The 14,093-nt window shown below is 38.0% G+C and overlaps 1 protein-coding gene across 2 annotated transcripts in view; it reads left to right on the top strand.

The window, feature by feature from the left end:
• Positions 1-5,048: 5,048 nt before the first annotated feature.
• Positions 5,049-14,093, top strand: part of LOC117805363 (kinesin-like protein KIF21A) — a 72,988-nt gene continuing 63,943 nt past the window's right edge. For both annotated transcript variants that reach the window (XM_034674057.1, XM_034674056.1), the window contains exon 1: positions 5,049-5,444. In XM_034674057.1, the coding sequence (XP_034529948.1) occupies positions 5,401-5,444 (44 nt within the window). In that variant the 5' untranslated portion in view covers positions 5,049-5,400. The remainder of the gene's footprint in view (positions 5,445-14,093) is intronic.

Raw genomic sequence — 14,093 nt, 5'->3', positions numbered from 1 at the left:
GAATTGTTTGATTCTCTGTCCCACCTCCTTCTAGGAAAGTTTTATCCTTTAGAAAAAGTGAATGTGAATCCAAGTGTGCCAGGTCCCCCAGCAGTCTGAGCCTATAGCAGCATAACTAAGAGCTGGTCCAAGCCTGATCCAGCTCTAACTAGAAGCTTGATCAAAAAGGAAAGTTTGAAGCCTACTCTTAAAAGTAGAGAGGGGGTCTGCCTCCCGGACCCTGACTGGTAGATGATTCCACAGTAGAGGGGCCTGATAACTAAAGGCCTTACCTCCCATATTAATTTTCACTAGCAAGGACCACACCAGCAACAGAATGAGATTAGATAGTTTATTGATTACGGATTGTCATATTAATCGATTTGAACACGTAGTCGCATGGGGAAGCTTCGCAGGGGATCCGCCGTAGCACCCAGGCACGACGAGCCCCCTCAGGGCCCTATGGATAAGGAGAAAGGAGGAGAAGAGCAGAAAGAAGAAAGGGAAGGGAGGGAGGGATGCGGAAACGAGAGCGAGAAAGGAGGAAATGGTCAGGTTTGAATTTATGGAAAAACGGAAGAGGCACGGTTGAGGTGTGGCCCTGCTCCTGAAATGTTGCTATTGTCACCACTTAGAGACTTTAGGTACAACAGGCAGGTCTGCATGTTGGGAGCGTAGTGTTCTGGAGGGGTAATAGGGCACTATGAGCTCTTTAAGATATGAAGGTGTCTGATCATTAAGAGCTTTGTAGGTCAGAAGAAGGATTTTAAATTCTAGTCTAGATTTTATGGGGAGTCAGTGTAGAGAAGCTAACACTGGAGAGATGTGCTCTCTCTTCCTGGTGCTAGTCAGTACTCGAGCTGCAGCATTTAGCTGAAGAGTCTTTAGAGACTTATTAGGGCAGCCTGATAAAAGGGAATTACTTTATACTTGTAGGAGTCAGTGTGTATTCTCCTCTATCTAATCTTTCTTCAGCCAAAAAGGACATGTTGGCCTTTACGACTTTGTTGGCCAGAAGGTTGGTATTGTTGAATTGGAAGTCCTCTGCCCCATCTACCCATTCCAGCTGGATTAAGAGTGTACTTTATTTTCTCAAGCTTGAAAAGAGTGGTAAAGTTCATATCTTTAAAAAAAAATCTGGGACCCTTTTTTATTTTATGTCGATAGCTCAGCTTGCTGTGTGTCTTTAGATTGAGCATCACCATGGTGTGTCTTACTATATTTAGATTATTGCTTTCATGTGTTTATTTTTTATTATACTTTATGTATACTTTTTGTCCTACGTTCTCCATTTTTGGAATTCTATATAGAAAATCTGGAGTGAGTGTGTGTCAGGGTGGGGGGTTATTTGTTGTATTGTATTTCGTATGTCGTGTGTGTTTCTTTGTTCCAAAAAAAAGGGAAAATGTACCAACCTCTAATTTTGGATGTGATTTTTTTCTATGTGAAAATCAATACACAAAGTTAAAAATATATATATATATACATGTAACAGTCATGATAAAGCTCAGCAAGTTTAAAGTCACACCACTCACTCTGTGGGAAATCTAGGCCTATAATGTCAGACTGCAAACTGAAATGAAAGTTTTAATGACATACCCCTATAAGAGTCTAAACTTTGGTCTGCAGTTCAGTCTACTGTTCATATTTTACAAGTCAGAGCGGTTACTGTTACAATTCACCACTATACACCAACTTTAAGTCAGTTTAAAGAGTGTGAAGAGTGTTCATCCACAGTTAGCAGAACATGCAGTAGGAGGCTGTTCATAGCTGGACCATTAAAACACTGAGTGAAGGTGAGACAGATCCAGGAAAGTATTTATATTTTCTAAGCCAACTGGGAAAAATGGTTAATTATTGAAAGCAGAACTATGTGCATTAATATCAGTAGTTTAAAGACATTTGCTGAGCGGGAACCCTTCCTACTGACTTTAAGAGTGCAATGCTAGAAGTAACCACAAAGTGGCAGCATGTCCAAGAGCCAAGTCCTTCAAAAGTGCTGGAACCACAGCTGCTTCGAGTACCCATGTATACAGTATAGCTCAATAATACTAATTTACCATCAATTATCTTTGTCCAGTTCCAACATTTTTCATCTATGTGGATTAGGATGATGTTGTCAAGGTTCTTCTCTGAATATGTCTCTATTGCACATCACCAGCACTGAAGCATCTACCATAAGAATTTTCCCTCCATAAATTACATGGCATAATTCATTGACCCCTCCAATCAATCTGTATTTATAAAACACCTATTCATTACAAATGTTATCTCAGAGCAGGTTGAGACCACTCACCAAGACAGGGTAAGATCCAGTCCCCTCTTACAGACAGGACTCAGTCTGAGCTCAGTCTGAATGTCAAATGTGATTTATATAGTAAGCCTTCAGTATACCAATCAATCAATCAATCAATCAATCAATCAATCAATCAATCAATCAATCAATCAATCAATCAATCAATCAATCAATCAATCAATCAACCAATCAATCAAATCAATCAATCAATCAATCAATCAATCAATCAATCAATCAATCAATCAATCAATCTTTATTTGTATAGCGCAAATTCACAACAAACGTTATCTCAGGACGCTTTTACAAACAGAGCAGGTCTAGACCACTCTATGTCAAATTATTAACAAAGACCCAACACCAAGACAGGGTAAGATCCAGTCCACTATGAGCATTGTACCTTGCAGTATTTAGCTCGCTACAGCGGCAAGGAAAAACTTCCTTTAACAGGCAGAAACCTCCAGCAGGACCAGACTCATGTGAGACAATCATCTGCCTCGACCGAGTAGGGGTTGGAAAGAATGAGTCTAGACTATATTCTATGTTTGTGTCAATTTTGACATCCCCCTTCGTCAAAATGAGGCACCTCTTACTTCTTTGCAGGATTTGCTCTGTACATATGTATCACTCACTGTGGACCTTTGATATGGAAAAAGTAAACAAAGGCTTTTCCTTCAGATGGCCGTCAATCATCTCTCTGACACCTATCCCCAGTAAGATTTACAATATAGATTTTTTTTCGTTTACGGTCTTGTTTACTTTTAAAGGTCATAGAGAGGATTCACTGATCATTTCATAACCAGTCAAAAACTCCTTACAGTGGCTTTAACAGGTAACAATAATCCATATCCCTGGACAACTATACTCCCTTGAACCCAACCATTTTCTGAATGAGAGACACGTTAAGACTAAACACAGAAAGCATCTCTTGTAGTGTGTGCTGTTTGTGTGAAAGCAGGGTTGTGTTTTTAAAATGTTATGAAGGCCATGCTGATGTCTCTTTAACTTGAGGATGTTATTTGTGACTTGATCTGACCTGGGAACAAACAGGGAACATACAAAGAAAAAACAACAAAATAAATACACTACATTGGGTTTGATGTGGAAAGAGAGCAACAAATGACACAAAGTAAAATATAACACACAATACACACACACAGACACATAAAACAAAAAAACAGAAATAATGCTGATAAAAAAATGAAATAACAAGACAGCACACTGACACAATTCAGAGGTATTTTATTCAGGGTACAATATAATCATATAAGGTAGGGAAACATTTTTACTTAATGTTAGATAAAAAGAAAGGGAAAAAAATAAGCTGCGGGGGTTTGTGATGTGTGTGTGTGTGTGTGTGTGTGTGTGTGTGTGTGTGTGTGTGTGTATGTGTGTGTGCATGCATGCGCATTAATCTGCCTGTCCGTCTGTCTGTCCTTGCCTAGTCTTGTATAACTAAACAGCAGAATAATGTATGTCATGACGTACTTATACATATTTTTTTATAGTGATATTGAAATAAAATTGTAATGTGGTTGTATGTCTAATGCATTAAATCAGTATGACATTTATTCAATACAGTTTCATACATGAGATACTCTTTAATACTTGGTGAAATGTAGTAATACATCCATCAATCACTCTTTTAAAATATAGGCTACCACCAGTTCATTACAAACACCATTTCAAAACATGTTATACAAAGGTCTATTAGTTATACTATTTACAGAGAGACTGAAGAAAGAGAGAAGATGGAGACAAAATATCAGAGAAGCAACACCAACAACAACAACAATACAAAAGCCATAACAAGAAGGTGGCTATAAATATATATTTAAAAAATAAATAGAAGTAGGCGAAATTATAGGCTATATGAATTACTCCAACACAGATCAAATGTATAGATGTACAGATGTAAAGATGTATGTGTATACAGTTTTTTGTTTTTTAATTAATTAACTAATTGATTTTTTTGTTTGTTTGTTTCCTGTCGTACTTTCTCAATCTACTTTTATCCCCTTCTCCCTCTCTCTTCAAAGCTCACATTTTAAACCAATAACAACCAGACAATACATATTTATTAATTCCTTATAATCGTATACATCTTTTTACTTTATATTTCTTATTTTGGGAATCCATCACAAGATATGCACTAACATTCATTCCCCCAACACACATTTACCTTCACAAGACACACATTAAAAAAAAAGTGATATATACTTTCTTTTTATTATTAACCCCTGGAAATGAATGGTTATGTACTGTCATTAGGCCTTATCAATTTATAGTGAATTATAGCCTTATCTTTTGCATTATCAATATTATAATAATATATGTATTTAGGTGTTATTTTCCTCTTTCATTGCATATTGTTAACAGGTTATTCCTGCTCTATTTTTTTCTCGTATTATTAATATTGTTATTCTTATCTTTTTTATTACTTGGTGGTCTTTGCGTTCTTTATGTTTTTCCTATTTGTGCCTTGTTTCTTTGTTATTCTATCTACATATCATTAGGTCACCCCTTCTTGTAAAGCACATTTCTTTCACAATTTAAAAAAAAAGAAAAAAGAAAATTGCCTTGACTCTATTGGCTGTTTCAAAAAGAAAAACATTTATTTTTTATAAACTGTGCAAGACATAATGAGTTTATTTTTTATTTTTATTAAACTGATGATCAATTTATGAATCATGTCTCTGTAAGCCCTTTTCTTAAATGATGGCCCTAGTTGTTCCCTGTCTTGATTGGTCCAGCCCAGTGGGCGGAGTTTGGTTACAGCACACGCAGAGTGGTGGATCCCATACACACACACATGCACCGCGCTCTACCCGGACAATGTCTAAGGAGCTGCACCAACGCCCGAACCACAGACAACATTTAGGCTGACAATATAATACCAATGAATGATAGTCCACGTATCTGCCCCGTGCCAGAAACCATGGCTGTTATCTCCAAGCGAGCGAGGAAGAGGAGGTGAGAGCGGCGGCGGTGGAAGCTCAGTCTAGAAGCGCTTCTCTGGAAGGCGCAGGGAGGGAGGGGGCCCGCTCCCTTGTTGTCTAAGAGGATCAAGAAAAAGGGAAAACGAGCTATTTTTAACCCGGCCGTTTGGACTAACCTCCAGTGACACCATGACCAGCGGACCGGATGAGAGCTCGGTGCGGGTCGCCCTGAGGTAAGGATGCACCGGGAGACCCTCCTCTCCAGAGATGCTCCAGTGTCACACCTGCGTGGACTATTCACATGTTATGTCTTCATGCTTTTACACCGTTCCATTCCATCCAACATGAAGCCTACATTAATCATAGCTACATGGACACATAAACTCAAATCCACCAGGAGTCTACCAATGTAGTACATCCATTCTTTCATACCATTCTGTGTCATCCACTAAGCCCTCCAGAACAATACCCCGCCTCCTCCAATGGGCTTTTATTTTGAAACTAACCTCCATGCTCTAAATCAGTGGTTCCCAAAGTGTGGGTCGGGACCCCCTGGGGGGTCGCTAGATGCTGATGTGTGAGAGATGCCTTCCCAAAAACAATATAAAATTTAGAATGATTTCAAATTGCATATTTTATCCATTGTTGTAAAAATATATGTAACAGTTGTAGGTAGTTTTCAAATTAAACCATGTAAATAACAAATGTGCCACTTGACCCCTGAGGAAATTATGGGGGGGGCAGGACTAAAAAGTTTGGGAACCCCTGCTCTTAATGCCAGGAGCTGCAAAATATAGGGCTGGGCAATAATTCCATAATGATAATTATCGTGATATAATTTCTCTCTCTCTCTCTCTCTCTCTCTCTCTCTCTCTCTCTCTCTCTCTATATATATATATATATATATATATATATATATATAGCAAATGTGTGATAAACATTTGATCTATTTACGCCTGTAAGTACACCCCAACCACTGGAAAGGGAGGGGCCACTAATATGCCTTAACCTATCAGCTCAAAGCAGTCATTGGTCAGTTACTGTGCTGACTCTGAGTTTACTATTAACTATATACATTTTTTAACACATGTAATGTCCAGCATGACTGTAATACAACTGAACCCTGAATAACCGTGATGCATTCACTGCACTACAAAACTTCACAAAAATCTCATGTTACATTAAAGACCTGCTTCCTGTTAGCACTCTCAAAAATGATAGATTCAAGAAGCTTATAGGAGATCTAAATCCAGATACAAGCTAAGAAACCATCTGCTGTCTTTATTTTTTACTCAAGACCAAAAATCTGCCTTTAAATTATCGATATCGACTGATATGAAAAATGTTATTGTGATGACATCTTTTTCTATATCGCCCAGCTCATTTTACATGAGTGTCTTTTTCAAAGTACATGTGCTGCATGTAATACTTGGAAGTGTATTTATGAATGAGGATCTTAGCTTGGAGGGATTAGGCCAAGGAAAAGCCTGTTAACTCTTCCCTCGCAGGGAACAATACTGACATTGCTATATTTGGGATGCCATGCTTTTACGTCGGCAGGCTTTTACAAGGAAGTTAGTCTTGTGGATCTCTGCATTTGATTCATTTGTTTTCAGGCTTTATAGCATGTTGTATCCTGAGTTTGGGTCTTTTTTGCATTTGCTCTATCTTGCCGATCTGACCCTTGTCCTTTAGCTGAGCCATGCTGTCACCTAGCTGGCAGACAAACTGAGATAGCCTCTGTCTGGTCAAGAGTTATATCAGTCTTTCAGTGTGTTCATGTGTGTGGTAGGACTGAAAAAGGCAGCTCAAACAATAAAATATTAAGCAAATCAATATTAATTCAGCGATAGCAAGGGCAGCAGCTAAGAAGGGAAAATCTGACATGTCATATGAACTGGATCAGCGGGTGACTGAAGACAAAAGCTTGTTGGTCTCAGGTTCCTCTTTCTCCCTGCATCTCTTTCTTCTTGGCTTGTCATTATGCATTCAGACTTTGACCCAGAACTGTGTTTACTGAGCCAACTCAGTTTACTATCCTGTTTCAGATAATACATAATCTGTCTGTGTATCCCATCACGCACTTTTGTTCCTCAGCTCTGGACAGTCTCATAAACTAGATTTGACTCATGTTATAAGATTTTCATTTCATCTGTTGCGCAGTGGATTGAGTAGTTGCTGTCGTTGCAGTCTACATTATTAGCTATGACATTCCAATGCATTATCAGACATATGCACAGTCTGTTGATAGTAATGCAAACCAGGCTGCAGAGAGCCGTGTGTTTGAGTGGAAACTTTCTGCTACTTTATCTTCTTAGAAAGCTCCGGCTTCATTAATAATTTGGAGATCCCAGTTTTCTTTTTTGCTAGATGAGTTTCCACATTTAATTCGAGCGGCAACCTTCGGTCTTAAAATGTGAAGAAGCGCTATGATGCATGTATTTCAAACGAAGAATCAACCTAACTTTCAGTCAGCCCAGCAATATGCAAAGAGATGGAGAAAGTCAGGTCTTCTGCATCCAGGCAAACAGCTACTAAGGCCGTCAGTCAAATAGCCACATCCCTAGTATTACTACTACCTACTGTACATATGTATACAGAAATGAGCTGATCAGACCAAAACCATTTTTTGTACCAGCCTGTTCACTTCTTTAATTTTGCTTTAAGAATGGCAATTTTGATCGTGCATGTTAATGGGTCTTACCCAAGCTGCAACCTTGAGTCTTAAAATATGAAGCCCATGTGGAAGTGCTAAGAACTGCAGTTCAGCTGTAGAGCAGTTATTTAACAGTGACCGACCAACCTTGAAAAGCATTTCTAGGATTTATGAAGCTCTCATGTCACATCTAATTTTACCTGACTGGGACAAATCTAGACTGAGATGGGAGAAAACCCTGGGGGTTAATCTGGATCTAGATCTGTGGGGCAGTCTTTGTAGAGATAGTTTAAAATCTATGATCAACTCTAGATATAGATTGACACAGTTTAACTATCTTCATCAGCTCTACATGACCCCACAGAAACTACACAAATACAACTCCAACATATCGTCCCTTTGTTTTAGATGTGGCTTTGAGGAAGGGACATTCCTGCACTCTACCTGGCAGTGCTCTAAACTTCAGCGGTTTTGGAAGGGAGTATGTGATACTATCTCTAGTATTTATGATGAGATTCTTCCATTGGATCCAGAGATTTGTTTGCTGGGCAATCTTGCTAATTTTAATTTCAAAGATAGCTATGCTATCAAGCTCATACAAATCTTGCTGATCATTGCCAAAAAATGCATTGCCTTAAAATGGAAATCAAATGTGGACATTCCTGTCGGACTCTGGCTCTCTGAAATCAATAAACGTGTTCCGCTAGAGAAGATAACTTACAGTCTGAGAAATAGGAGTAAAATATTTTCTAAGATATGGCAACCCTATCTGGACTACATGGAAAACCTGCCATCTCACATTATTGACTGTGCCACTGTATAACAATAATGTATTGAGAATGTCTTGAAGATTCATTTCTGTCTCTCGTCAGTTTTTGTAATTTTTTATTTTATTTTTATTTTTTTTTAATTTTTTATCAATTTTATCATTACCCTTTTTTTCTATTGATTTCAATCGTTATTTTGGAATCACCTATTGTCTGTATTCTGTCTGGAATATTAACTCCTCATACAGTAGGCTACCTACTCTTCCTTTATACATGTTTAAATTTGAAAAGCAAAATAGAATATAAAAAAAAAAAGAAACTGCAGTTCATCGAGCGTCCACTTGAGGCTGGCTTCAGAAACACCAGAAACCACATACACACCAATTCAAAAAAGACGATCTTTACAGCAGAAATAAACATCTTTTACATCCTGGTTCAGAAAACAGTTTAAGTCTGAATAGCTCATTTCTCTATCTGCACACACTGTACGAGGGTTGGCATTTTTTATAACTCTGAATTTTTAAAGATATTAAACTTACGAGTTTTGCCCAAATATGGGCATGGCTGACTGATTATTGACAGGTGGGCAGGTAGGTTTAGCTGTTAGCGAAAAGGCTAAAGCCCCGCCTCTTTACCTCACACTAGCTCGGATGAAGTTTGGTCATGTTCAGCATTTCCAATATGGCACCTCCTGATGATCGGCTTCAAAACAGCTCTCAGGAACAGATGGGTGATGTCAAGGATACTATGTCCATATTTTAGACAGTCTATGCTTTAAAGGTGACATATCATGCAAAATGGACTTTTGAATGGTTCTCTACCTGAAATATGTTTCCCTGGCATGTCTACAAACCCCCCGAGAATGAAAAAAATCCATTCTGCCTCTGTTCTGATTTCTACACCTTTCTGTAAATGTGTGTGAAACGAGACGTTTCAGACTTCAGTGTTTTTGTTACGTAACAACAATATCCGGTCTGTCACGGAGTCAGAGCTCGGAGCTTGTTCAGCCCATAGACTGTATAAAATAATACTGAATCCCTCCTCTGTTTTTCATTACCTGCACAAATGTGTGCTAACAAGGAGCTTAGGAGGGAGGCATGCTAGTTGTAGGCTGTCTTAATAAACACAAAGGTCGGTTTTACTCCCCACGTCTGCAGATTTGAAGATCTAGTGGATGTTTTTTATTTGTCATGGATAAGTGCTAGCGCTAATTAGCATAGCCACATAGCTACATGTTCATAGCTGTAGCTGTGTACCAAGACACACGTCGACATACTGACAAATGAAACAACAAGAAACACTAAATCTGTGACCAATCCTTCAGAAAGGTCCTGCTGCCTTTCTGGTAGAGGTCGGTTTTACTCCCCACGTCTGCAGATTTGAAGATCTAGTGGATGATTTTTATTTATCATGGATAAGTGCTAGCGCTAGTTAGCATAGCCACATAGCTACATGTTCGTAGCTGTGTACCAAGACACACGTCGACATACTGATAAATAAAACAACAAGAAACACTAAATCTGTGACCAATCCTTCAGAAAGGTCCTGCTACAGGCGCCTCTCCGTCAGGATCAGATTCTGGATCAGATTCAGAGGGTTGAAGTAACGTGATCTCTGAGCAGCCGTGTATATTCAGCCAACATGTAAACATTAGATCAACGTGCTGGACAGCCGAGGGCACATCCACTTCCTGAGGGGGCGTGGTCAGAGAGAAAACAGAGTGTTCTGAGGAGGACTGAAGAAGAGGGTTTTTCAGGCAGACCAAAATCTGATTTCAAAGTGTTTTTTTTGAGCATAAACTTTAAAGACATGTTTTGGGGACCTCTTAGACCAATATATATTGATGAAAAAAGCGTGATATGTCACCTTTAATGCAATTCTCATCTAGCATTCCTTTCATGTGTTGGCTTTTAAACTTTTCAACAGTAAGTTATGAACCAACATACTCAAGTCATCAGATTTGCACTAAATATGTAAGATTTATGTCCCTCAATCATGAACCCATTGTGTGCAGAATGTATGTTAAGAGGAAAGTTTTCTCTACAGCTAACTGTTCAAATGAGTTCATCAAATATTTAGAGGATAAGTTCAATTTGATAGCAGAGCTGAATCCTAAAGAAAAAGGGGTCTAATGTTACCCCTCTGTCTGATTGTTAAGGAGTCAGCAGTTCAGAGGCTCTTCTGAGGTAAGCAGTTTCGCTTACCTCATTTTCCTTTTTTTGTACACTCATGCGCAACGTTAGCAGATCCACTTACAATGATCATGGCCTCGCCTGCAAGCTCCCAGAGCGCCTTAGTCTTCCCATATCTATTTAAGAAATACCACAAAAATACCAGTGAGTCATTGCACACAAACAAGGCCATAACTGAGGCTTTTTTTTGTGTCTCTCAACTCATTGTGTTGGTTTTATGCCTTGCAGGTTAAGTGTTCTGGTTCACCCTCATCGCCTGCATCAACCTTGTTTGTGTTGATCACAAGGAGAAAGCTCTAATCAACACACTGTGTGCCTGTCTAGCACCAAACAGCAGACAGGCAGATCATATTTAGAAATGCTTGAGGAAGCCCAACCCCCAAAAAATCACTACTTTTATAATATGGAATACTCTGCATCTTCAAATAATTCAAGATTGTCAAATTAGGCGTCTTTGTTGGCCCAAGTTAGTGTGAGCTTTGACCACAGAAGCTTTGTTTTATCTATGAAAAAAGTAAATGCCCTAAAAACGGCATTCTATATAATGCAGATCATATTTAGAAATGATTTAATTACATTTTTTTGGCTTTTTACCTTTTATTTTATAGGCCAGCTGAAGAGAGACAGGAAATGTGGGGAGCAGAGAGAGGGGGAAGACATGCAGGAAAATGGTTGACCGGCCGGGAATCAAACTGGGGACCCTTACAACGAGGACTGTGGCCTCTGTATGTGGGGCGCTCAGACTGCTAGGCCACCAGCACCCTGATATTTAGAAAATCTTAAGTAAGACCAAGCCTCAAACACATAACCCTTTAACCCTCCTGTTATGTTGCGGGTCAAACTGACCCTTTGTAAAGTCTATTTAATCAATCAATCAATCAAGCTTTATTTATATAGCACCTTTCATACAAATAAAATGCAACCCAAAGTGCTTTACAGCGATTGAAAACAAGAAAGAAGCAGAAATGAAACAATGCTAAGACATTTTAGTGGAAGATAATAATAATGATAATAATAAAACTAATAAAAATACAAATTAAAAATAAGAACAACATAAAAATAAAATAAAATAGAGACCAATGCACACCAAAATAAAATATGTGTAATTAAAATAAGTTAAAGCATCAAAATTAAGAAATAAAAATAGTTAAAATAAATAGATTTAAAAGGTAAGGATAAGAGTTGAAAAATAAAACTAAGGCTGAAAAATATCAATAAAACTGTGTAGATAAATAAAATTAAATAAATGAATGAATAAATACATAAAAATAGAATAAGATAACAGTTAAAATTACTAAAATAATAAAGCAACATTTAAATCAATATTATAGTAAAAGGTAGGTAATAAAATTGTTAAACCCTACATAAAAGCCAGACTGAATAAATACGTTTTTAGTTTACGTTTAAAAGTCTCAATATCTCCATCAGCTCCTCTCATTTAAGGCAATATATGCCTTCCAAACCAGCTAAATGCAGCATAAAAATCTGGGCAGCATGTGACAGAAGAGGTGTCTTGTGTTGATTTATCAACATCACTTAATTAAAAAAAAAAATTAAAATAAAATAAAATAAAATCTATGTCATGTAAAACAATTGTATTTATATTTAGGGCTTTCCAATGTACATTAAAAAAAAGTTTTAACATTTTTAATGAAAAACGAGTTACCCTTATTGAACCATGACCTAAGAATGAAAGAACACCATTGCACCATTAGGAATGGAATTGAAAATTAGATAAAAAAAAACGTGTATTGGGATTTTTTGAGGTTCTGACAATTTTGACCCAGGAACATTATTGCTGATCCAGAGAAACGAACATAACAGGAGGGGTAAATGAATCTTCAAATTGCCTGACACTTACTGGCTACTCTCAGGTGTCTGTCAGACACGAGTTCTCCCATTTTGTTTAATTAATGAAGCAATGGACTTTGGACTTAATGTCAACAAATACAGATGTAAAATGTGAGTTCATATTGACCTTACATTTATCAGGGGAAAGGAAGACTGTCATGCAAAGTAATGCCAGGTTATTCTACTGTATCCTGAAGAGCAAATAAAGAGTTGGGCTTGATCTGCATTAGTTACAGATCCCTCTGTCTAATGCTATTCTTAAGCCTCCCATCTTTATGTCACCCCATTTGTCTGTCAAGGAATCCAGTGTCTTGCATACACAGTAAAACAGCACAGTAAACCCATGGGGAATTCCAGCATATAGATCATTCACACCCATAGGCTCTATATGTTCACAACCTAATATCATGGTATAGAAACTTAAACTTCCACAAGAAAAATCAACAATGTTTTTTTTAAACCATTACAGTGAGCACCTTCTAAACAACCACACCCTCCAAAACTAGCTAACGTGACTTTGTTTCTTTAAGTTTCTAAATACACAATCATGTCAAGACAATAAAACAGGTCATTACAAAAATGGAACATCTCACACTAAAAGCTTAACTTTCACTGAGCAAATACTGGAAAGCTCATCTGCTATCAAGTCACTGACTTCATTTCTTTGAACATTAACCACAGCTTAGTGTTGGTGTTTTTAGCGTGATTAATCACCATGGAAACTCTTTCAGAGTTCTCAAATTGCGGTAAACCTGAAATTGTCTCCTCGTGGCTCTGCCTGTCAGCCTCTCCCCTCTCTGTAATAGTTTAGTTAGCGGTGTGCTTGTGTTTGCAGAAATCTGCTACCAGGTTTCCAACCAGTACCTGCCTCAGCCTGTCAGGCTAATGCTGTCTGTTAGCACGCTCCTAATCCTCTATCCCAACAAAGTGATGAGATGCTTCTTTATCACTGAACTTCTTTCTCTCTGTTTTTTTTTTTTCTCGACGTAGCCAAAACAATTTAGACCAGCCTGAGCTATTCTGTCATTTTGATATATGAATGGAAAAGTGATTTCACTTTGCTCTGTAGAGATGTACTATCCTCATGATGGATCTCCTGTGAGAGTATGCAGATTACATGTGTGTGCCATGCTACTATTTCTGGCTTTGAGGCTATTTTTCACTCCTGACAGCATACAGATGTGCCACTTCAAAGACACACTGTTGGGCTTGTTATGCAAAAACACAAACAAACACATTTAGTGTTAACTGGGTTATCCCCTGTATGCCCGTGCATGTGGTCCAGATCTGTACTCTTGTGTAACAACCCCTTCTGTTTGAGTACATTCACCATATGCCTAGTTTGTCCCATATTCCATGAAAAAAACATCATGAGCAGTTAGCTAGTTATCCAGCAAGTATGAGTCTTAGCCTTAA

Source organism: Notolabrus celidotus, chromosome 21 (genome assembly GCF_009762535.1).
Source record: "Notolabrus celidotus isolate fNotCel1 chromosome 21, fNotCel1.pri, whole genome shotgun sequence".
NCBI lineage: Eukaryota > Metazoa > Chordata > Actinopteri > Labriformes > Labridae > Notolabrus > Notolabrus celidotus.
This window is presented reverse-complemented; position numbering and strand designations above follow the sequence as displayed.